This window comes from Callorhinus ursinus, unplaced genomic scaffold (assembly GCF_003265705.2).
Source record: "Callorhinus ursinus isolate GAN/ISIS: 27379988/994484 unplaced genomic scaffold, GSC_fseal_2.0 scaffold9, whole genome shotgun sequence".
NCBI classification, from domain to species: Eukaryota; Metazoa; Chordata; class Mammalia; order Carnivora; family Otariidae; genus Callorhinus; species Callorhinus ursinus.
The window spans coordinates 23,968,952-23,995,196 of NW_027397071.1; the positions used below are offsets into that span (position 1 = coordinate 23,968,952).

A 26,245-nucleotide genomic window follows, 5' to 3' on the forward strand; every position below is an offset into this window, starting at 1 on the left:
TCGCTTAACCAACTGAGCCACCCAGGCGCCCTGGACTTAGTGTTTTTATACATTGGATATTTTATATATTAGTTACTAAGAGAGGAAAGGAGAAAGGAAATAAGATTCTTAATTATTTGTTGTTGCCATACTACTCAAAGCCCCTTTTTTAAGGGTTAAAAAAAAGAAAAGAAAAGAAAAAAGAAATAAAGGATTAGAGCCCTTTTAGAGGAAGATAACCAGAGTAATTTTGATATGAATAATATTTAATTATTGAAGAAGAGAAAGTTAGGGGATACATAATAATGGTTGTCTTCAAATATTATATCTTCATCTGCAAGAGGTAGGGTATGACTAATACATAAACATTTCAGAAAAAATTTCATCTGAGTGTTACTGTTAAAACTTTCCAAGCTACTGTAAGCCACCTCAGGATATGTGGGAAGATCTTAGCCTAAGGTATACTTACAGATGCTAATTTACTTCTTTTCAAGGTGACTAAAGAGCTTTAAGGACTAGATAAGAAGTGCTTTTAGGTTTCTTACAGTTCTCAGACTTGAGAGTCTATGTTCTTGATCACAAACTCTGAATATCTCTTTTTGTCATCTATGAAATTATTGGTGGCTTGGGCTCTATGTGAAGTTTGTTCTTTTCACTATTAGGTAGTATCTAGCTATTGAATCAAAGCCTTGGAAATAATGAACATGACGGCCTCAAGTTGTTCATATTTCTTAATGAAATCAAGCAGGGTGTAACTACCATCAGTAGCAGAATAATTTTGCTAGAAATATGCTTGCTATTTTTATATTATTTTTGGAGAATTTATTCTCCTATTTGTTGAGAAAAAGCCAGCAAGAATGCTGTAAAAAAAATGCATAACAGAATATTTGGTTTCTTGGGTGCCAGGGTGGCTCAGTCGTTAAGTGTCTGCCTTCGGCTCGGGTCATGATCCCAGGGTCCTGGAATCGAGCCCCGCATTAGGCTCCCTGCCCGGCAGGAAACCTGCTTCTCCCTCTTCCACTCCCCCTGCTTGTGTTCCCTCTCTCGCTCTGTCTCTCTCTCTCTCTCTCTGTCTCTCAAATAAATAAATAAAAAATCTTAAAAAAAAAAATATTTGGTTTCTAAGTTAGGAGTACTTTAGGTACCATAATGTAGATAAGAATCTTGATTTTTCGGTGAATATTTGGTAGAAAGAAACGTCCTTGGATCTAGTTTAAAAATTGCCATTTCTTAAATAGCATTTTTGGTATTCCTGTTATAGAGTAGAAAGGAAATTAGAAGGTTTCGTGCTTCCTATGGTTAATTTCTTCATGCAGGATTCTCTTTTTATGCATATGCAGTAAATTTCCGGTATTCAACTGAGAAAATATTTAGTCCATCATAAAAATGTGTAGTTGGCAAGAATAACTTTATTCTGATCTTTGTGGGCTAAAATCTTCATGTCCTACCATGAAATATTTTAGAGTTATAAAATTTCATAGATTCAGTACTTGAAATCTCAGTAGTACCTCAGTTGACCCAAGGAGCTTTTACTAGGGCATAATTTAGGATCTCTTGGTCATGGCCCAGGGCAGTGTAATAAGGGCTACCCTGTGTCCTAAGGTGGGTTTTTCAGTAGGATAGGAGATTAGTCTAAATCTTGTACTTCTTTCAGCAAATATTTAGATCACCTTGGTATTGATCTCTTAATCCTGATATAAATAATAACTAATGTTTAAAGATTTTATACTCCTTTCCAAAGTGACATGCTGAGAAAATATAACAAAACAGTCTTTGGACTATTCTTTTCCATAAATCTTTAAAATATAAATTATGTCCATGCTTTGTTTGGAGTCCTAATCAGAGGTTAGTAAGCTTATTGCCATGTTGAAAAACATTTTAATCATGTTGCTTTAAAACTCTGATTACTGTTTTATCTGATTACTGTTTTATTAAGCAAAGCACAGTTAGACTTTTTGTGTCCTCAAAATTAAGTACAATTACCCTCATACATTCCTGATAGAAATGTAAAACAGTAAGTCTGCTTTGGAAAAGCTTGACAGTTTTTTAAAAGTTAAGTGCAGAATTAGCATCTGATCCAGCAATTCTGCTCCTTAGTATAAACTCAAGAGAATTAAAAATATAGGTCCACACAAAGATTTTTACACAAATGGTCATAGCATTTTCATAATAGCCAAAAAGTGGAAACAACCCAAATTTCTGTCAGCTAATGAATGGATAAATTAAAAAAAATTTAGCATATACACAAAATGGAATATTACTTGTCAATAAAAAGGGATGAACTTTGAAAACACGCTAGGTGAAAGAAGCTAGTCATAAAAGGCCACATATCGTGTGATTCCATTGATATGAAATGTCCAGAATAGACAAATCCACGAGACAGAAAGTAGACTAGTGGTTGTCAGACTGAGGGAGGGGAAATGTGGAGCGACTGTTAATGGGTATAAGGGTTTCATTTTGGGGCAATTAAAATGTTCTGAAATTAGATTGTGATAATGGTTGTACAACCCTGTGAATACTCTTAAAACCACTGACCTAGTGTACATTAAAAGGGTAAGTTTTATGGTTTGTGATTTATATCTCAGTAAAACTGTGTAAAATTAAGTATAATTACATATGGGACAAAATAGCTCTTACTACATACGTTTTATTTTATTCTTTAAATTTAAAAATTCCAAATTATATTTTCTCTTGCTTTAGAGAAACAACTCCTTTCCTGATGAGAATAACATTGCAAGGCTTCAGGAAGAGCTCATTGCTGTGAAACTGAGAGAAGCAGAAGCTATTATGGGATTGAAAGAACTTAGACAACAAGTCAAAGATTTAGAGGAACACTGGCAGGTATATCATTATATTTTGTATGTTTTTTAAAAAGCAGGTGAAACCTGAATATCCAGTTTGTGTGTGTTTGAAGTAGCTGATGATCAACGCTAGGATTTGAGTTTAAAATGAGAAAGACTCTTTAAATGTAAAAATCTGAGAGCATTTATAAGTTGAAGGTATCTTTAAGCTGTTTCTCCCTTTTTAATTCATTTAATTAAAAAAAAGATAAAATAGAGATTAAGTCATGTTTTTGTTATTGTATCATTGTGATTTATATAACTTCTCCTAAAGAATGAAAAGAAAATTTCCCTTTATATAGGACATATTTCTTCTGTTGATATTAAATCCATTAGTTAGTATGAAACAGCAGAAGGGTGACACTAATATAAATTTGTCTATACATTTGTAAACTCTTGAAAATTGGTTATCTCACAAAATCAGGCATTTATATGCCTGCAAATTTATTCACATATGGGAAGGTGTTGCAAGGAACCAAAAAAAAAAACCAAAACAAAAAAACCCAGAATCTAGAAGACAGATCAAGAAGGGAGAGAGGAAAGAAAAAAACACTACATACCATTTCAGAATAGTGACTTTGGTTTGAATTTGGGGTGGGGCTACATCTAGCAAAGACTGAAATTAGTCCTTAACATTGCCACAGCTTTTTTATTTTGCCCCCAGAAGTGTCAGGCAGCAATAAACTGGAAATTAAAAACAAAACAAAACTGATGCTTCACCAGGGATATTTTGAGAACATTCCTAACATTGCTTCCTTAATTCATGAATGGCCCCATTTTTTCTTTTCTTGGAATTTCATTAAAAATGTAGAAATCTCTCTTATAATAAATTTAGGGTGAAAATTGCATTCTTTACAATAATCCACAGTATAAACAGATTTGAACTATTTATGAGCTTATATTCCAGATCTGCCACTTATTGGCTATATTGACCTTTCTGAAGTTACTTAATCACCACCATTTCCATTTTCTGACCTGTATAATGACACTAATAGTGCCTAACTTTTAAGGTTTTCTAGGGATTAAATAAAATAATGTATATACAGTGCTAAATATAGTACTGGGCATGAAATAAGTGCCAGGAAAGTTAGCTCTTATTTTGACACTGGGAATATTTGTTGCAATATAATTTTTTTTATCTTTTAGCGCCACTTAGCTCGTACTACTGGGAGGTGGAAAGACCCACCTAAGAAAAATGCTGTGAATGAGTTACAGGATGAACTGATGACCATTCGACTTAGAGAAGCTGAAACTCAGGCAGAAATAAGAGAAATAAAACAAAGGATGTTGGAAATGGAAACACAGGTATGATGGGAAAGCCCAGTAGCTTTAAAAATACCATTAGCATGGGGCACCTGGGTGGCTCAATTGGTTAAATACTGGATTCTTGATATTGGCTCAGGTCATGTGATCAGGGTTATGAGATCAAGCCCCACATTGGGTTCCACGCAGGAGGTGGAGTCTGCTTAAGATTCTCTCTCTCCCTCTCCCTCACTCTGCCCCTCCCGCCCCCCTCACACACACACTCTTTCTCTAAAAAAAAAAAAAATCATTAACAGATCAAAAGTTTATGTACAGGTTATATCACCCTAAAATAGAGCTAAGAGATGGATATATGAAACTCTCTGGATTGTAATTTCCTAGCCCAAAGAAAAAGGGCTAAAAATTATAGTCTTTGATATCAGAGATTTAATGTCTTCTTTGACCCATTTAGCAAAGTTTAAGCAAGTCATAAAACTACATTTAACTCTGTTGCCTTGTTGCACAACTTGAGAGGAAATATTCATGTAGAGCAAAATTTCTTAACCTTGACTCTATTAAGATTTTGAACCAGGTAATTCTTTATTTGGGGGACTGGCCTGTGTCTTGTAGGATGTTTACCAGCATCCCTGTCCTCTACCCACTAGATCCCAGTATCACTGTACTCCCCACCCCAGGTCGTGATGACCAAAAGCGTCTCCACACATTGCCAAATGTCCCCTCGGGGCAGAGTTGCCCTAGTTGAGAACAATTGCTGTAGACTGTAATGTGAATGATGCTTCCTTAAGTGTAATTTGGTGACTGAGCACTTTAATTCCAAAATTATACTTCTTTCTTCTCAAGTCTCCCCTTTCTGTAATGAATTCTACCTTAAATATACTTGATTTAAGATCTGCAAAATCCTTTTTATGGAACTCATTTGCATTATAAACCACATTTGATTTTTATGTGGTACATTTGTGTGGACCATATTCTGTATTCTCTGTAATGTTATTTGGTTTTCAAAATATTTAGTCAGTAGGGGGCATAGTTAACTCATGTATCATTCTTTATACCTATGTGCAAAATGATCATCCAAACTTGAACATGACAACACGAATCTGTAAATCCTTTAGGTTAAATATATCTTGCTTTACATTGTTCAAAGTTATATTCTTGTATTTTTCATTATAATTAAAAATAACAGTAAGATTATGAAAAGTAGAAATCTAGCTTTTTTAATGGGAAGTTTTATTTTATAACAGATTTTATCTTCGTGTACTTATTAAAGATGCAAACACAGCTTTTAAGCCAATGTTCAGGATTTATTTAATTCTTTTTTTTTTTTTTTTTTTAAAGACTTTACTTAGTTGAGAGAGAGAGAGAGAGCTGAGAGAGCACAAGCAGGGGGAGGGGCATAGGGAGAGGGTGAACCAGGGTCCCTGCTGAGCAGGGAGCCTGACAAGGGGCTCTATCCCAGGACTCTGGGATCATGACCTGAGCTGAAGGCAGATGCTTAACCGACTGAGCCACCCAGCCGCCCCCAGATTTTATTTAAGAGTGATGAATGAATCAAATTCACAAACATCGTTTTGAGAACTTTTGAATACAAAGCACTGTCCAGCCATCAGAGAACTTAACACCTGAGAAATCAGGCATGCACAAAACTACATTTAATATAATTCACTATATGACATCATATAGTAAATGATAACTAATCATTTCATACTATATGTAAGTTAAGTCATTATGCTGTACACCTTAGACTTACACAGTGCTGTATATCAATTATATCTCAATAAAATTGAAAAAATGTTTAATTCAGAAATTTGGTAATTAAAGAGTTCATGAAAACTGCTGTGGAAAATAGGAGGGCAAAATTAATTCCAACTAGATGGTTTAGGGAAAGGCTTCCTAAGGAGTTTGTATTTTGAATTGTACCTGATTAAGTGTGATTTTGGATGGATTTTGCTGGAAGAGGAATGGCATAAGGCACTTTTCCCTAAATGCCAGTGCTTGAACTGATGATGGTCCATATCGAGCATCCAGATTAAGAGATTTGTCCTTGTTGATACTTTTTCGTTCCTTCATTTTAGTGCCTTTCAGAAAATACCACCTAGGGGGAGTACACCTCAGTTTATTGAGCCATACTCTTCTTTCTGTGTACCAGTTTTTGCTCTTACAGGTGGTGCTGCTCTGAACATTCTTGCACATGTTTCCTTGTGGCTAGCTCTGAGAGTTTCTTCAGGACAGGGATTCTTATATTTTTTTTAATACCATGAACTCCTTTGGCAGTCTGAAGCCTCTGGACCCTTTCTCAAAATAATGTTTTTTAATGCATAAAGTAAAATACATAAGATTGCAAAGCAAACCAGTTATGTTGTAGTACAGTTCTCAAAATACTGAAAAACAAGTGTATGATATAGCACACATACAGAGACATACACAACACATTCACATGGCTGGATTCAGTGTTTTTTGTTTTAAGTTTTTATTTATTTGAGAGAGAGACAGATAGTGACAGAGATAGCGAGAGAGAGCACAAGCGGGAAGGAGAGAAGCAGGCTCCCGCTGAGCAGGAACCCAACATGGGGCTTGATCCCAGGACCCTGGGATCCTGACCTGAGCCAAAGGCAGACACTTAACTGCCTGAGCCACCCAGGCGCCCCTGGATTCAGGTTTTTAATATTTGGGATTTTTTGTACCTAAGTTAAAATGTATTATAGTTTTTCTTTTGGGGGAGACTCTCATCTAGTTTCGGAACAAAGGTTATGAATAAGCTCATGGAATGAGTTTGGTTGTATTTTATCTTTTTTTGTTGTTGTTCTACGAAATTTTATGTAAGATTAGAATTACCTCTTACTTGAATATTTGCTGAAATCCATTCCTTTAAACAGTGTTATCTTTTTGTTTCATTTTGTGGGAATAGTACTATTGATCCTACTTATTGAAGGTTATAGATCTTTACAGGTTTTCTGTTTTTTCTTGAGTCTAGTTTGGTAAAATACGTTTCCCTAGGAGACTGTCCATTTCATCTGAATTTTCAAATTTATCACTTAGGGTTGTTCAGAGTAGTTTTTTAAGAAGTATCTTTTCTTTTTACTGGATCAATATTTGTCTCTTTTTGAATTTCTAATAGTGTTTATTTGTGCCTTTTTAAAATTTTCTTGTCAAGTCTTGCAGAAGTTTGCCAATTTTTTAGAGGCTTGCCATTGTTATTAATATTTCTAAAGACTGGGTTTTTAATTTTTGTTGGTCCTCCATGTTGTACCATTGTTTCTGTATAATTTAGTTCTGTTCTTTATTATATCCTTTAATTATGTGTTGCCTGGGTTTCATCTTTTCCCCCTTTCTTTGTACTCCTACCTACTATGTTTTCTTTTCTAATAGCGTATTTTTTGTTCTTCAGTTCCATACTTTTTGACTTTCTTGTTGATTGCTTCTTTGACTCAAGAGTTGTTTACAAGTGTCTTTTATTTTTCCAGATGTATAGATTGCTGGTTCATTAGTAGTTTATATCATTATTTTAACTAAACTGCTTTGTGGTCACAGAATGTGGTCTGTAGAGTCTTATTTATATTAGATCAAATTTCTTAATTATTTAATGTATCTTAATGTATTGTTTGTATCTTCTGTATCCTTTCTAGTTTGTGTGTGTCACCTTATCTTTCAAATGTTAACTAGTAGATATCTTCTGTTGTGATTGTGGATCTCTTTATTTTTCCTTAGAATTATGATAATTTTTTTGGCTTAAAATATTCTGAGCACCTTTTAGAGGGACATACAAATGTATAATTGTTATTTCTTTCATGGTAAAATGAATCTTATTATGTACTGATCCTCTTTATCCTTCAGGATGCATTTTGATTTAGTCTGTCTTAATACAGTTATCTAAGCTGTTTATTGTTTAGTATTTGCTTTATGTATCTTTTTCCATCTTTTTAATTTCAACCTATTACATCTCTGATAAACTGCATATAAGTGGATGTTTTTAAAAATCCAATCTGGCAAATGGTTGTACAACTCTCTGAATATACTAAAACCACTGAAGTCTAGGTACACTTTAAGTAGGTGAATTTTATGATGTGTGTATCTCAATAAAGCTATAAAAATGCAGTCTCAGTCTCTTTTAAGTGTCATATGTAGTCCATGTTTAATGATTCAATTTGGCTTAGTATCTGTCACCTTGCTAGTTATTCTCTCTTCCATCTGTTCTTTCTTTTTTCTTCTTTCTCTTGGATTTGAGGCATTTATTATAATTCCATTTTATCTCCACAATTGACTTATTTATACTCAACTTTTTGGGGTATTTTTGTTTGTTTGTTTGTTTGTTTGTTTGTTTTTACTGGTTGCTCTAGGTTTTTCAGTATACATCTAATCAGAGCTTGTCTTCAAATAATATCGTACCCTTCCCATATAGTATAAGGACCTTACAACAGTATGTTCCCAGTTCTTCCCTCTTCCTTTGTGCTATTGTCATATATTTTATTTTTACATAGAGTACAAACATGTCATATGTGCTACTAATTTTGCTTTAATCAGTTACCTTTCAGAGAAATTTTAAAAAATTTTAATGAAGTTTATTTTCCCTTCCATTCCTTTTTGGTGTTCTGTTTTTTTGTTTTGTTTTTTTATAGATCCATGTTTCTGTCTGGTGTTGTATTCCTTGTGCTTGAAGAACTTCGTTTAACTTTTCTTTTACTGATGGTCAGCTGGCAGTGGATTCTTAATTTTGTTTCTTTGGGAAAGTATTTCTCCAATTTTAAGATACATATTTGCTGGATATTGTATTCTGGGTCTTTTTGTTGTTGTTGTCTTCAACGCTTTAAGTTATTCTTCTTGTCAGAAACCATGCAAGCCAAAATTCTGTTGTCATTCTGTTTTTGTTCATCTCCCTGTAATGTGTTTGTCCCTCTGCTTACCCTTAAGGTTTTCTCTTTTGTTTTTAGCAGTTTGAAGATGAAATGACTTGATGTACTTTTTTGCTTTGTTTTTTTCCTCTGAGTTTCTTGGCCCTCTGGATTTGTGTCTATCGTGAACTTTGGAAAATTCTTGGTTATTCTTTCTTGAGATATTTCTTCTGTCCCACCATACTCTTTTTTCCTCCTGGGACTCCCATTACACATACATCAGATTATTTGATATTGATAGTAACTCTTGGATGTTCTGTTCTTTTTTTCCTCATTATTTGTTCTCTTTGTGTTTCAGTTTCTGTTGACTTAAATATTTCTATTGACTTACCGTTAAGTTCACTGATAATTTCTTCCACTTTGTGAGTTGTCTGATGAGCCATTGAAGGCATTCTTCACATCTGTTACTGTGTTTTTCATTTCTAGCGTGTCCATTTGATTCTTTTAGTTTTTATTTCTCTGCTGATATTAGCTATGTGATCTTGCATGTTTTTCACTTTTCTTTTAGAGCCTTTAGCATATTAATCACAGTTATTGTAAATTCCCTTCAGGTAATTTTAATACCTGTGTCGTATGTGAGGCTGATTCTGTTGATTGCTTTGTCTCTTGGTAATGTTTTGTTTTTTCTTACCTGTTCCTCTGCTTTGTAATTTTTTGTTGAAAACTGAATATCTTGAGTAGGACAGTAGACTAAGGTAGTAGTTTTTATGCCTGGAAATGGGCATACCTTTTCCTCTGCGAGGCCTTTAATGTGGGGGATTTGAGTTAATATAGTCAGGAGTTGGGCTGGGTTTGAGGTTTGTTGTTTCTGTGGTTACCCTCATTGCACCACAGGCTTCAAATTCCTTTAGCACTGTCTTATTTTTAGATTGGGGGCTGGTTTGCCAACAGGTTTTCTCAGCGTCTTTAGGTCTTCCATTTACACAGCACTTCAGAGAGAGTCAGTCTCCAGAGTGTTCCACTGTTATTTGTTACAGGAAGTTGGAGGGGCAGAAGTCTTCCCCATTTTTCTGATAAAGCCTCAGTCTTAGGCTGCATTGTGTCCCTGGATCTGGAGTGTTTGACTTTCTTAGTGCTCCTGCCTGACCACCAGCTGTAGTCCTAGGCCCACAATATATAGTCCTGTCCCTTCCTCAGATCAGTGATTTCCCCAGTGCTCCAGCGGCAACAGTGTTTCTTGGCCTGGGAAGCCTACAAAACCTTTTATTCCCTAGAAGAGACAAGCGAAGTTTAGTGCTCCTTCTGTATTGCCTGCTCTTCTCGTCCCTCAAGCCTGCGCTGTGGAGGTCTCTTTCTCGAGACTCTCATCAGTCTTTTTTGTGGGTACCTCTTGGGGTCCATGAAGAAAAAGTGTATAAGAGCTTGTGAACTCTGCTGTTCCCCTTAGGCTCCACACTCTCTTGTCAGCCAACACTTGGCCGCAACCAATTTGATAATATTCTGGCTGAATTTTTTTTTTTTTCCCAATACGTGCCCTCTTTAATACCCATCACCAGGCTAACCCATCCCCCCAACCCCCTCCCCTGGCTGAATTATTCTTTTTTTTTTCCTTTGAATTTAATGAGTTTACATCAAAAAATTAGGTAGTCATTTTACATTTAAGGAATAAAAATCTTTAAAAAAAATACAAAGAGTGAAAGGATTTTAACCAAGTTTACATTTTTTTGCTATAGTTTTTAACAATTCATCTCATCTTATTGCAATGTGCAAATGCATTTGCAGCACCCATTACAATCATGAAAACTAAATTTAAGGAAGTACATTGTTACTAATAACCCTCAGAGGAAACTGATTTACTTTCTACTAAAGACTCTATGGTATATAAGCATTACATAATAATGCTATTTAACCACCTTTTGTCATAAGAACCATCACCAAAGTTTTCTGGAAATGAGTCCACATAAAAATTAAATATTTAAAAGGTGAAATGTTCCTTATTTTAACTTTAGCAAGATCTTTCTTTTTCATTGTTAAGAAATACTTAGTTTTATTTTATTTTTATTTATTTGTTTTTTTAAAGATTTTATTTATTTGACAGAGACAGAGCAGGAACACAAGCAGAGGGAGTAGGAGAGGGAGAGCAGGCTTCCCGCCGAGGAGGGAGCCCGATGTGGGGCTGGATCCCAGGACCCTGGGATCATAACCTGAGCTGAAGGCAGACATTTAACGACTGAGCCACCCAGGCGCCCAAGAAATACTTAAATAGTTTTAAAGCAAAAGCTGTTAAGAGTAGAGCCTAGAGAGCTAAAACTGTACTCCTGAGTTCAAACTTACAGATAAGTCCTTTGTAAATAGTTCTCAATAAAATATCCTCCCTCCCCATCCCCCTGCCCCAAATCTTGTATTGTTTCTTACAAAACTTTGGTCAAGAGTAGAAATATATCCAGGCAGATGTATGTGCCGTACAATAGCAAGAACTAGCCCAACTAATGACTTTGGGTTTTAGAAATAGAAGGCAATTAAAATGTACTCAAAGTTACATTAAGAAAAGCTTTCACAGGGTAATATAGAAACAGTCACAAAGATTAAGAAAATACTGATATCAAAGTACAAATGACTACAATGTTAAAATAGACAAAAACTACTATACAAGAGCCTCTTTTAAAATTAAAAATAACACAACACATGAGTCAGGATTATTTTCCTGTTCTACTCATGAATTTTAGTCTTTATATTCATAGGGTTGGTTATGTTGACATCTGGTAGAGTTTCTTATGACAGCTGATGAGGTTTCATTCAAACTGCAGAGGGTGGTTCTTCCCCAAGGAGCCGCTCAGTTCTGGTCACAACTTGGTCATCGCACAATCTCAAAGTAGTGCAGTATCGCCATGATGTGCTGAGGCATGAAGACATATCCTGTGTACAGGGCCATCCCCACAGTGGAAACCAGCATGGAATTGGTAGTAGAACCAGGACATTTGTTTCCAGGCCCGCACCAGCGCCATCCCCGCCGTGTGCCTCTGTCGTTGAGGCCGAGCGTCAGTCTGTCCAGCCGGCCTCCGGTTAGCTTCTCCAGCCCCCGACCGCGAGCGGCTGAATTATTCTTAACAGCTTCTGGCTTCATCTGCCCTGTCTGCCCTTAGATTTGGGGATGGTTGGTTGCCTTGTCACCTCACCTGTCAGGTTTCAACCGAAGTCGTGAATTTAGAATTTGGCTGGCCTTTTTTTTTTTTTTTTTTTTTTAATTGAAAGAGTGAGAGTGCTCTTTCTATTCTACAACCCCATCAGGAACTCTTTATTATGATGTATTTAAAATTATTTTCTTTTTTCAATTTATTTCTTCCCTTTTTTCTATTTTTCCCCTCCTTTCTTGCTTTTTTATTGGATTAATTTAGATGTTTCTTTTTCTGCTACTGGTTTGACTTTTATAATTTCTTTTCTATTAGTGTTTATTACCTGAAAAAAATTAAAAATGCTCCCCTGACTGAACAAAGTTTGATGTTGATAATTACCTCCATCTTCCTTCTAAATTGTATAAGGGCCTTGGAAGATCTTCATGTGCTCTTCTTCCATCTTCCAGTCTTATATCTTACCATTATTGTACATCTTTTTTATATTCAAATTACTAGACATTTTTGTTGTTTTATGGAGTCAGTGGTTATTTGGATTTGTCTATTTGCACACTTTTCGCTCTCTGTTACTGTTATTTAACAGTTTCTGATTTCAATCATGAGTAGTAAACTCTCACTTTCTTAAAGGTAAACATACTTTTTCTCTCTCTTACATGATAGTTCAGCTGAATATACGATTGTAGGATGAAATTTATTTTTTTAAGCACTACAAAGTTTTCCTGTTGAGATGGCTGCTGCATATTTCACTTTCCCCCTTAACAGAGACCTGGTTTTGCCCTTGATTTGTCTCTTTCCATTAGCATTCTGTTTTCTTAAAATGTATCTTAGCGAGGGTTTATTTGTATTTATCCTGTCTAGAACTAGTTGTGTTTCCCGAAATGTGGATTCATATATATATATTTTTTTTTCCAGTTTTAAAATTCTCAAGTATTGTCATCTCTTAGACTATCCTATCACACTTTTTTCTTTGTTTTCTGTTTTATCCTGCAACCCCCATTAGGTGTATTTTGTACCTCGTAACTCTCTTCTATGTCTCTTGACCTCTTCTGGAACACTATTTCTTTCTTTCTTTTTTTAATTTTATTTATTTATTTGACATAGAGAGACACAGCGAGAGAGGGAACACAAGCAGGGGGAGTGGGAGAGGGAGAAGCAGGCTTCCCGCTGAGCGGGGAGCCCGATGCAGGGCTTGATCCCAGGGCCCTGAGATCATGACCCGAAATGAAGGCAGACGCCTAACGACTAAGCCACTCAGGCGCCCCTCTGGAACACTATTTCTTCAGTGTAGCTAATCTCCTTTAACCCTTTAATTAGTTTTTAACATTATTGGCTATATTAACTTCAAGAAGTTGTATTTGGTTATTTTTCAAATTTGCTAAATATGGTTTTTTAAAAAAAAAAAAGATTATTTATTTGAGAGAGAGAGAAGGAGAGCACATGTATGAATCGGGGGAGGAGCAGAAGGAGAGGGACAAGCAGCCTCCATGCTGAGCCAGGCACTGGGCTTCATCCCACGACCCTGAGCTCATGAGCTGCGCCAAAATCAAGAGTTGGATGCTTAACCAACTGAGCTACCCTGGCGCACCCAAATTTGCTAAATGTTTTTTGATAGGTACTTGTTCTTTGCTTATGTTTTGCTTCCTCTTTTTATGTCTAATAATTTTAAATAAATTATTTTATATAAAGTCCTTACATGATTACTATCTAGAGTTTTTAAAAAATCTGTTCTTGTTATCCTTCTGTCTGCAGTTTCTTACTCATCAATTTTCGGTTTTGTTTATGTGTGGAGTTTTATAATTTTGGATCATGGACTTGTATTGAGGGGTGGAGGGAAGATTTCTATCTGTGGGAATTCTTTACAGCTTATGTTGAAGGTATGTCCCTCTGAAGTGTAGTTATTTGTTTGGTGGTAGGAGGGAAGACAGTAAAAAGAAGTTGTGGAACATTTTGAATCTAAGTGCTAAGTACTGGAGTACTAAGAAGTTTACTGTTTTGTAGACAGATGGTGAATCAGGAAGAGGAGTAAAAGTAAAAATGAAGAAACTCAGAAATGGTAGAAAGTTTTGGAGCTTAAATCTATTACATGATGCAGATTTTTTAATAAAACTGGAGGCAAGGTCATTTTTATTGAGTGAGGTAGGATAGATGTAATAATAGTAACAACCAGGGATTTATTAAGTATCTGTTTAATTTCAAACATTGCGTGAGCTTTTTTTCTCAAATGATTCTTACTCATACGTATGATTTTCTTTTGTCGTGTGGTTCTTACAGCGCAGCCTTTAAAGTCGGGTGATGATGTCCATGCTTGTACCAGGGTGCTGGAACTTGATGGGATTAGATAAGGTTAGCAAGGTCGAAGAACTGTAAAATGAGGAGCCAGATTTTCCTGTCTTTGGTTATAAAATCCCTACTGTTTCTTTCAGACCCCAAATGGAATATTTTGGGGTTAAAAGAAATCAGACATGGGGAAACTACCTCATGTCAGTCAATTTAAGGTCTATATATATTTTTTAGCACGTTCTGTAGTTGTAATACATTAAGCGCCACGTTTTATTGAGTTCTTTCTATAGGTTAAGCCCTGTTCCATGTAATCTCTCATTTAATACTGAAGAGAACCAAATGAGAAATAAGGAGTATTTTTGTATACATTTTTTCAATGATGAAATAGAAATATTATATATATAACTAGTTTGCTTAATCACCAAATAACAAGTCAGAATTCAAAACCAGTTCATGTTCCATAAAAAGACTGTGCTGTACATTGGAAGAATATAGAAGTGCATATGACACATTTCATGACATCAAGGACTTTACAGTCCAGTAAATGATGATGGAACTTTTCAGGCAGTCTGTTCTTTCTTTTGGGAACGGGAAAGAGGAATTGAAGTCATCATATTTCTGTATCTACTCATTTGTGTAACACTGCCTATTTCAGAAATTAATACCTTCAAGGTCTGTGTAAACATTCTTAAAGTTTGTAGATATTTATTGTATAAACAGAGAGAATTAGGAAGAGTTTCTAATATGGACCTTAAGTATTCTTTTGGATGACTTGATTTTTTTAAAGCACGTTCAAATTTTTTTTTTTTAGCATTTAACTATTTGTTAAATAAAATCCACCTGTAACTAATAATAGCATTTTATATAATGTTTTTGAGGTATAAAATGGGGAGGTAGAAATTTGTAGGTTTTTCGGGATCTTTAATGTCTGAGTATTTATATTTTTAATTATTAGAATCAGATCAATAGTAACCATCTTCGAAGAGCCGAACAAGAGGTGATTAGTCTACATGAGAAGGTGCAATATCTTTCGGCACAGAACAAAGGACTACTTACTCAATTAAGTGAAGCAAAGCGCAAACAAGCAGAGATTGAATGCAAGGTAAATATCAGCCACCTAATGTTTTTGTCAATATAATAATGCCTTTTTGTTTTGTCTCTTCATTATTTTAAAAGCAAATAAAACCAAAAAGAGGTAGCTTTATTTCCCACTTTTCCTGAACTTGGTTTGGTGGTTGCTTTCAGACAGGGTTAGCTCATCTTGCTGTGAGGTGGATTTCAGGCAGGAAACCTCATTTTCACCCATTGGTTAAATGCCAGTTTAGGAAATTAAGTTAATCAAGTGGTTGAAAATTGGTATCTCTTTATAATTTTTCTTTTGACTTGTAGCCCTTTAAAACTGAAGCTTTTGGGGAGCCTGGGTGGCTCAGATGGTTAAGCGTCTGCCTTCGGCTCAGGTCATGATCCCAGGGTCCTGGGATCGAGTCCTGCATCGGGCTCCCTGCTCCTTGGGAGCCTGCTTCTCCCTCTGCTTCTCTCCCTCTCTCTCTCCCTCTGTCTCTCATGAATAAATAAATAAAATATTTTTTAAAAAGAATTAAAAAATAAAATAAAATAAAATAAAACTGAAGCTTTTATTAAAATCACAACCAAAAGGTAATTTAGAGAGGTTAGGGCAACTCTGCTTTGATCAATATGGTATCGGTAGGCACTCGATATATGTTTTCTGGGTAGAGAGCAAAAGAAGTGTGTTTGCCCATGGATTGGGAAAATTGTGTACATTTCCCATTATTATTTTAATTGGTTTTTCTATTTTGTGGGTGTGAAGTGTTTGGATTTATAAAGCATCAAAAAGTATGCAAGTAAATGTTTTCCTGAAGTCAATGTACAGTACAACAGTAGTGAGAGAGTGAGGGGATGAAGAGTGGGGTGGATGCGGAGGGGGTAGAGGAGAGAAGGTGAGTGTGAGAGAAAGAGAGAAATAACTAAAGAGATGACTGTGATCTGAGCATTAGAATACATTACTGAGGACAAGTTATGGGATTTTAAAAATAAACTAGGCATCCATCTTTCCATGGTGAGACCACAGGAATGATGCCCTTTAAAGAGTCCAGCCTTATTATTCTATGATAAGAAATAAGACTTTCAGTGGTACATATGAAGCTGTAATTCCATCAACTTGTTCTGGTGTCATTAAAAACCAAGAGTGAAGCTTGAGTGGTTTATTGGTGTCACTGAAATCCAGAGATGAAATTACATCCTAATAAATATGCATGGCTGTTGCAATTTACACTGACAGAAATCTGTAGGCAGTACTGAAATTTGTACTAACTTAAAATTAGTCCCTCTACAAGGATATGAGTAGACTAATTTAAAAATAAAATGATGTGATGTGAGGTTATATCATTTTGATTTGTCTTTATAATATGTGATTAAATTTTATGATGCCGTATTGTCTGTGCTGACTTATTTTTAATAAAGAGCTAAACTTAATCTTTTTTCATTATTGGTATAAGTTTTCCTTAAATATAGGTTGATAACACTGTTACTGGATTTAATATTGTTCCTCGAATGCCTTAGCACCTTTTAAGCAAAGTAAAATGTTCTTTGGAAATAATTTTTGGGATTTGCTGATGAAAAAAAATATATATATATTTTTTAAGTTTAAGTAATAGGCCCAGACTCAGAATTTTAGAAAATTTTAAGAACCAATATGAGATTTTATTTAATTTTTAACTGTTCAGTAATAATACTGTGAAATTTGTTACGGATGCTGATTCTGATATCTGCCTGTGTGTTTACCCTGTATATTGATTTATTCAATGTTTTGTAATACCTTTTGTAGATTTTGAGAATGACCAGTGTGTTGTTACCATAGCACCTAGTACATTGTAATTAAGTATGTATATTTTACCGTGTTTTGCTGGAACAGTTCAGGAACAAACCCTAACTTTTTCAAGGAAGCTAGGCCTTCAATTATAGAAATCGGATTCATTTTCATTTAGTTTTTTTTTTTAAGACTTTATTTATTTGAGAGCGAGAGAGTGCACATGCGGGCATGTGCACGAGTTGGGCGGGAGGGCAGAGGAAGAGGAAGACACAGACTCTCCGCTGAGCCGGGAGTTGGACTCTGGGTGGGCTCAGTCCCAGGACCCCAGGATCATACCTGAGCTGAAGGCAGACACTTAATCCACTCAGTCACCCAGGTGCCCCTCATTTAGTTTTATATGATTATAGCTTGTAATTTGTTGATACTTATTAAATTTCATTTTACTTTTCATTTATGTCATATATTAAGATACTGTTTTTAGTATTGTTATTTTCCCTCTACAACTGAATTTGAATGTTCCCACTTAAAGATAAAAATAGTGTAAGTCTGTGATCTCCAATATGAAAATTCAAAACACTCTGAAACCTACATGTTTTCTCATAAATTTCACACATTCATTGGGAGGGCCATTTGTAATTTTTATTTTATCCCACTTGGTGTGAATATTTATACTTTACAGTTTCATTGTGTCTAGCACTAAGCATAGTATTTCATTATGGATGCAGCCACTGGATAATGTATGGTTTATGTACCTTGTTATTTTTCTAAAATCTAAAAAATCAAATTATATGACAAACCTAGCCCCCAAGATTTTAGTAATGAGATTGTGGGATTTCCTACATAAATCTAAGTTTGAAGATGATAGAAAGATTTTATATTCTCTAGTTCCACATATATAGAGATACCGATACAGATATGTATATTCATGAGAAGAGGTATATTGAATCAGACATAAACTTGTAAAATTGTCTGATAAGTAATTTTAAGTGAGGAAAGTCAGAGTATTTTACTATGATTATAACATTGTGCATATATGGAGTAATGACAGGAAAGAAACAGGCAGAAAATAAACCTGGTGCTTATATATAATACAAACTTTAATAGCTTAATACATATGCATTTTTTCATAATGCTTTGATTTTTTAACTGAGTATAAATGAAAGCATTGTCCACACTCTTTCCCCTTTTATCTCATTCTCTTCCTGACTCTACCACATACCCTTTCTTTTATTTTTTGCTAAGTAACTGCTTTCATTATTTTCTGATATGTCCTTTCAGAGTTTTTTTGTTTTTGTTTTTTTTAAGATTTTATTTATTTGTGAGAGTGTGAGTGAGAGAGAGAGAGCATGAGAGGGGTGGAGGGGCAGGGGGAGAGAGGGAAACAGACTCCCTACTGAGCAGGAAACCTGATGCAGGACTCGATCCCAGGATCCTGGGATCATGACCTGAGCCGATGGCGGCCACTTAACTGACTGAGCCACCCAGGCGTCCCTATTTATTTTTTTTTAAAGATTTTTATTTATTTGTCAGAGAGAGAGCGTGCACAAGCAGGAGGTTCGGCAGGCAGAGGGAAAAGCAGGCGCCCTGCTCAGCAAGGAGCCTGATGCAGGACTCGATCCCAGGACCCTGGGGTCATGACTTGAGATGAAGGCAGATGCTTAACCGACTGAGCCACCCAGATGCCCCTTTCAGAGTTTCTTTTAGGCAAATAAAAGCAAGTAAAAGTACATAATTTTTCTTTTCACTTTCTTACATAGAAGTTAACATATTGTATGTTCTTCTCTTTGCTTTTTTTGTCACTGTGGTGCTTTTTTTTATGTCATGTTTTGTAGAGCTTTTAGTATCAGTGTTTCAAGAGTCTTCTCATTAGTTTCTAAGGTACGTTGTTTTCCATTGCACGGATGTACTGTAGTATACTTAACTAGATCCTTGTTGATGGGCACATGGATAGTTCCCAGTGTTTTGCTGCCACAGTGTAGTGAATAACCTTGTACATATATAATTTCAGACATAAAGAGTTATAGCTACATTCCTGTAGAGGTATATCTACACGTTCTCTTAGATTGTGTGAAATGGGTAAATGCATTTCTACTTTATACAATTTTGTAAGATAACACTCCTTAGGGTTATACCATTCTGTACTCTGACCAAGAGGACATGATAGTACCTGTTTCTCCATTGTGTTACTTACAAAGTGTGTAGTCAAACCTTTTCATTTTAAATAGATGTAACTTGCATATTTTAGGACAGTGATTCTCAAATAGGGATGGGGGGAGGTGAGATTATGAGACTTCAAAGAATGATGGTATCTATTTACATATTCGGCAAATATTTGGGCAGCTTTTATTTGTCAGTCTTATAGACTCTGGGGATTCAGTAGTGAAGAAGGTAAGCAGTGTGTTTAGTGAGGCAATAAGTAAAAATTACACAAGATTGTTACTAATGATGTACTATAAAGTGAGAGGTAAGGGGAAGTGGTGATTAAGATGGAGTGCCAGGAGGTGCTATCAAAGCTGAGATGTGAAGAATAGGAAAGAAACAGCCATATGAAGAGCCGGGGGGAAGATCCTGGTATGAAAAGGGCAGAGTTCAAGATCCAAAAGCAGGAAAGAAGTTGGTTGCTGAGTCTTGTATAAAGTAAAAAGCTAATGAAATAAAACCAGGGAAGTAGGTTGGGACTCCACTTCTTACCATATAAAATTTTAGGGTCCATACTAATGAGTTTGGGTTTTACTCTTAAGTGCTGTGGGAGGCTATTGAAAGGTTTTAAACAGGAAATCAACTATGACTTTTTTTGTGTTTTGCTGTATTTGCTTCAGTTTTTTTTTCTTTTAATTTTGAATTTTTTTATAGATATATATTTTTTTACTTTTTTATTTTTTATTGTTATGTTAATCACCATACATTACATCATCAGCTTCTCCTAATGTTAACATCTTACATAACCATGATACATTTATCAGTACTAAGAAATGAATGATGATATAATGTTATTACTAAACTATAGACTTTATTCAGATCTTCCCATTATGTCTCTGTCTCCTCCAGTCTGTGACAGTTTCTTAATGTTTTCTTATCTTTTCTTACCTTGATTATTGACGAATACTGGTCAGATACTTTGTAGAATATCCCTTAGTTTGGGATTGTATGTTTTCTCATGACTAGACTGAGATAATGTATTTTAGGAAAGAATACAGTGTTGAAGTGTCCTTTTCAGCACATGATGTTAGAAGACATATTGTATTAATATGTCTTATGGTTAGTGCTGTTAACCTTGATCATTTAAGTTGGTGTCTGCCAGCTTTTTCCACTACAGAACTTTTTTCCTCTCAAACTCTGTTCATTAAGGCAAGTTACTAAGTCCAGCCCATAGCAGGCAGGGTGTTAAGGAGTGTTAAGTATCAAAGAACGTGTGGACATATATTAAAATCACCACAGTAATTAATAAATATTTGGGGGGAACTATTTTGAGGCCGTGCAAATATCCTTAAAGTTTCAGCAACTAATTTTAGCATTTATTAGGGGATATTGCTTGTAGCAATTAATATAATTTGTTTTTAAAAGAACACACACACCACTGTGTGTGGAGATAGGTTTGAAGTAGGGTTGGAGATTTGTTACGAGATCATCAGGAAGTAGTACAAGACAGAGGTACTAGCTTGGGCTCAGGTATTGGCATTTAAATAAAGAGAAGTAGATAAATTCACAATCTGTTTTTGTACAGAACCAAGATTTGGTGATTAGATTGAAGAGGGGGAAAATTAGGGGGAATTTGGGTTTTTTACTTGATTAACATAATTTTGTATAATTTGTAAGTATGAATTTATATAATTCAACTTATATATAACTTATATAAATAATATAATTTTATTTTAATAATATAATTTTTATACACTGTTAACTAAAATTAGTAGACTATAAATGTATTAGTTATCTTACTATTTTTAAAATTACCTCTAAAACTTAGTGGCTTAAAATAGCAATAAGCACCAGTATCCTAGAGTTTTTGTGGGTCAGAAGTTTAGGAGCAGCTTAGCCAAGTGGTTCTGGTTTAGAGTCTCTTATGAGGCTGCAGTCATCTGAAGGCTTAACTGGAGTTAAAGGATAAGGTGCTTTACATGGCTCTCTCACAAGGCTGAAAGTTGGTGCTGGCTGTTGGCGACATCACTGGCCTCAAGCGGATTTCTCCTAGTAAAGGATTTAGGCAAGTATACGAACAAGCACAATGCAGTATGAATAATGCTATGATTGAGGAGGTCTGTAGGACGCTATAATGGCAGTTTAGCATTAGGGTAATGGTTCAAGGAAGGCTAGCTGAGGAATGATTAAGCTAAGACATTAAAGCTATGTAGGAGTTAAGGAAAGACAATAAATAAGAGTTCACTGGATAGAGGGAATAGCATATGTGAAGAGTAAAAATGAGAAAGGAACAAGAGGTTGCTTGGACTAAAAGAAGTTCATGGTAGCCAGAGGCAAGTATCATGAGTAAGACTGGTAAGATATGAGGATAGAGCAGTGAATAGGGAACAAAATCATACAGAATCTAGGACACCAGAATAAGGACCTGAGTCATTATCTCAAATTCTGTGGGGTGCCATAAAGTGTTTAAAATAAAGGAGTGACCAAATGAGATTTGAATTTTATGAAATAGAGGCACAGTGGTGTGCTGGAGCCAGCCAGTAAAGGCTTGCAAAAACCAGTTGTTCAATTTTCAGGAATTTTGTGAGTCACCTGTTGAAACAGCCATATTAACAGTTAAGTTATATAACACAATTAAGTTGTGATAGAACAAAGGTAATAAGTACTCACACTTCATCATTTCCTACTTATTTTTCCATTTTACTATCTGTGCTTTTGAGGTTATTTATACCCCTTGTATCTGTATGGTGGAAATACCATATTATAGTGGTCTATTGCACATTTCTTCCCAACTTAATGTTCAGTAATGTTAACGTTGGTAGCTTGAAAGGACCCATGGTGGGAGGATTTACATCACATAAGGTGTCAAACTACAAATCAGGGCTGGATTTATTTTTTTGTTGATTATCTAGACCAGATGTTGGCAGACTGTAGCCTATAGCCCAAATCTGTCTGGTTGCCTGTTTTTGGAAATAAAGTTTTTTTTTTCATTTTTTAAAAAATTGTATTGTGTTAATCACCATACATTACATCTTTAGTTTTTGATGTAGTGTTCCATGATTCATTGTTTGCGTGTAACACCCAGTGCTCCATTTAATACGTGCCCTCTTTAATACCCATCACCAGGCTAACCCATCCCCCCACCCCGCTCCCCTCTAGAACCCTCAGTTTGTTTCTCAGAGTCCATAGTTTCTCATGGTTCGTCTCCCCCTCCGATTTACCCCCCTTCATTTTACCCTTCCTACTATCTTCTTTTTTTTTTTTTAACATATAACATATTATTTGTTTCAGAGGTACAGGTCTGTGATTCAACAGTCTTACAAATCAGAGAAAGACATGTATCATATGATCTCACTGATATGAGGAATTCTTAATCTCAGGAAACAAACTGAGGGTTGCTGGAGTGGTAGAAGTAAAGTTTTATTGGAATATAGCCTTGCCTGTTTGTTTATGTATTGTCCATGGCCACTTTCACACTGCAGTGGTGGCAGGTAGAATACTTACGATACATTGTATGGCCCACAAGCCTAAAATATTTACTGTCTGGCCTTTTAAGGAAAAGCTTTTGACACCTGTGCTTGATTTTTAATGCAGATTAAACTTTAAGAGTGGTTGTATCTTCAGCCTATACATTATGAATAGCACAAAATTTTTAAGGAAATTTTCTTTCAGTATTTGATTACTATTACCAGAATCAACAAAAAACTTGCTCACATTATTAACAAATGAGTGAAATTCTAACATAAGTCTTCTTTGTTTCACTTTCATCTTTAACAAAAATATTCAATCAACATTTATATCAAAACTTCACTTTTTCCCCAGTTTCAGCCATGGCTTATGGATACAGTAGTTTAGAAAAAAATCAGCGAAAGCATTCTGTGAGAATATAGCGACTACACAGAATGGGCAATGGGTATTGTATATCTTATTATCTATATGTTGTTTTCTTTATATCCTTTATATCAGTTTATATTAAAAAATATAATAAACTTATGCATGAACACATATGTGTACACACACATGCACTCTCACACTCACACACACACACACACACACACCCCTAGGAGAAAGCTGATTGCTAGACTTTTTTTTTAAAGATTTTATTTATTTATTTGATGGGGGTGGGGCACAAGCAGGGGGAGTGGCAGGCTCCCCACTAAGCAGGGAACCCGACGTGGGGCTTAGTCCCAGGACCCTGGGATCATGACCTGAGCTGAAGGCAGATGCTGAACCACTGAGTCACCCAGGTGCCCCTGATTATTAGACATTTACTAGCACAGCACTGGGTACACATATGCAAATTGGCAAAATATTTAAAGCAGTATTTTCTTAAAGTGAAGCAGCAATATCATATCTGAGCTACAAGAATAAGTACAACTTTTTATTTGGAAGTTTAATTATTAAACTCCTACTAAATTTGTTATTTTTAGAAATTTTGGTATTATAGTACTGTCAGGTGCTAAATTTCTCCTAAGATCACCATGCTGTACAATTTTGATACAAATGATTGCTAAATTTCAACTGAAGTTAATGGAGGAGAAAAATATTTTTACATACCCGACTTTTCTCATATCAACATATTTTCTTCATATTTTGTTATTTCTGGATCAGTATTAATTGGCAAGGATATTGTAGAATACAGTTTTGGGGTTTTTCTTTGTGAAATTTTGAGGTGGTAGAATTAAGTACTATGCTTTTCCTGGGAAGGTTAGAATTATGATATAATCTAATTTCTATTCTCTTTTGTAAAATATTCATTAACATTGCTTCAGAAAGAATATAATTTTTAAATATTATCTAGCTAATAAACTCTCTTAGTATCCATATTGTCTGTTAATCTGTTGTTTGAAAGTTCTCAGTATTTTTTCTTGCATAAAAAATGAGCAGCTTTCACGGTCACCAGTGATTTGAATTGTTTTAGTTAAGTTCATTTTAATTTTAACTTCTTATGCAACATTTATTTATATGAGTGGTGTTTCTTAATGCTTAAAGATGGAATGCTATTCTATATACTCAGTCTCTATATATTCTATATATTCGATCTTCATTTTATATCAAGTTTAGGAAATACTGGCACTTTTTTCTCTCCTTTAATCGTAGATCTATTTGTTTTCAAAATTTGAAACAGGTTTTATTTTTTATTTATTACATGGTTTATTTTTGGTTTGTTTTGTTTGCTGCTCTAGAACAAGGAAGAAGTGATGGCTGTGAGACTCCGGGAAGCCGATAGCATAGCTGCTGTGGCCGAATTACAGCAGCACATTGCTGAGCTGGAAATTCAGGTACCATATGAAAATAATAAAGTACACATAAAAATAATGCCATAGTTTCTCTTTCCCTCTGCACCCAAGGAGTGATTTATATCTTCCTCCTATTGACTGTGATTCTATTTTCAACACATATTCATTTCCAAGCTTTTTTTGTGGTAAAATACATATAACATAAAATTGACCATTTTAAAGTGTACAGTTCTGTGACATTAAGTACATTCACATTGTTGTTCAACCAGTCCCCAGAACTCTTTTCATCTTGCAAAACTGAAAGTCTGCTTATTGAACATCTCCTCAGGTCCATCTTCCCCAAACCCCTGGAAACCACCATTCTACTTTTTATCTCTGAATTAGACTACTCTAGGTACCTCATATACGTAAAATGATATATTATTTGTCTTTTTTTTTTTTAAAGATTTTATTTAATTATTTGTCAGCTAGAGAATGAGCGTACACACAGGCAGGGAGAGCGGCAGGCAGAGGGAGAAGCAGACTGCCCGCTGAGCAGGGAGCCCAATGCAGGACTCCATCCCAGGACCCTGGGATCATGACCTGAGCCGAAGGCTGACATTTAACTGACTGAGCCACCCAGGCATCTGTCTTTTTTTTTTTTTTTTAAGATTTATTTATTCATTCTAGAGAAAGTGCACAAGTGGGGGGAGGAGCAGAGGGAAAGGGAGAGAAAAAGAGGGAAAGCAGACTCCCCACTGAGCAGGGAGCCTGACAGACCGAACCACAGACTAACCCACCTACCCACCTCAGGGCTCAGTCCCAGGACCCCGAGATCATGACCTGAGCCAAAATCAAGTGTTGGCCACTTTAACTGAGCCACGCAGATGCCCCAGTATTTGTCTTTTTATGACTGGCTCTTTTCACTTAGCATAATGTCATTAAGGTTTATCCATGTTGTAATGTGTGAAAAAATTTCCTTCCTTTTTAAGACTGAGTAATATTCCGTTGTATGTGTATACCACATTTTGTTCATTTATCCATTGGTAAACACTTCGGTTGCTTCCACCTTTTGGCTGTTGTGAATAATGCTGCCGTGAACATAGTTGCACAAATCTCTTTGAATCCCTGCTTTCATTTCTTTGCTATTTACCCAGAAGTGGCATTGATAGATCATATAGTAATTCTGTGTTTAATTGTTTGAGGAATTGCTGTTCTATTTTCCATAGCAGCTGCACCATTTTACATTTTTTGCTAGCCAGTGCACAAGGGCTCTTATTTCTATCTACATCCTCTCCAACACTTGTTAGTTTTCTGGGTTTTTTGTTGTTACTGGTTTTTTTTTATAGTAGCAATCCTAATCAGTGTAAAGTGGTAGCTCATTGTGGTTTTGATTTGCATTTCCCTAATGATTAGTGATGTTGACCATCTTTTCATTTGCTTATTTGCTATTTGTATACCTTCTTTACAGAAATATCTATATGAGTCCTTTGCTCATTTTTTAATTTTTTTATTTTTTCTTTATTTTATTATGTTAATCACCATACATCATTAGTTTTTGATGTAGTGATACACGATTCATTGTTTTCATGTAACACCCAGTGCTCCATGCAGTACGTGCCCTCCTTAATACCCATCACCGGGCTAACCCATCTCCCCAGCCCCTTCCCCTCTAGAACCCTCAGTTTGTTTCTCAGAGTCCATAGTCTCTCATGGTTCATCTCTCCCTCCAATCCCC

The 26,245-nt window shown here is 35.5% G+C and overlaps 1 protein-coding gene across 13 annotated transcripts in view; it reads left to right on the top strand.

Moving 5' to 3' along the window:
- EVI5 (ecotropic viral integration site 5) overlaps positions 1–26,245 on the top strand; it is a 196,548-nt gene that overhangs the window by 111,871 nt on the left and 58,432 nt on the right. For 12 of the 13 annotated variants that reach the window (XR_003208420.2, XM_025872195.2, XM_025872197.2 and 9 more), the window contains 4 exons: positions 2,680–2,820; positions 3,966–4,124; positions 15,275–15,421; positions 24,475–24,570. Coding sequence is in view for 12 of the 13 variants with exons in the window: in XM_025872195.2 (XP_025727980.1) it covers positions 2,680–2,820; positions 3,966–4,124; positions 15,275–15,421; positions 24,475–24,570 (543 nt within the window). In the remaining variant the exon portion in view is untranslated. Of the gene's footprint in view, positions 1–2,679; positions 2,821–3,965; positions 4,125–15,274; positions 15,422–18,679; positions 18,851–24,474; positions 24,571–26,245 lie in introns of those variants that run through there. The other variant, XM_073896303.1, reaches the window with a different exon arrangement.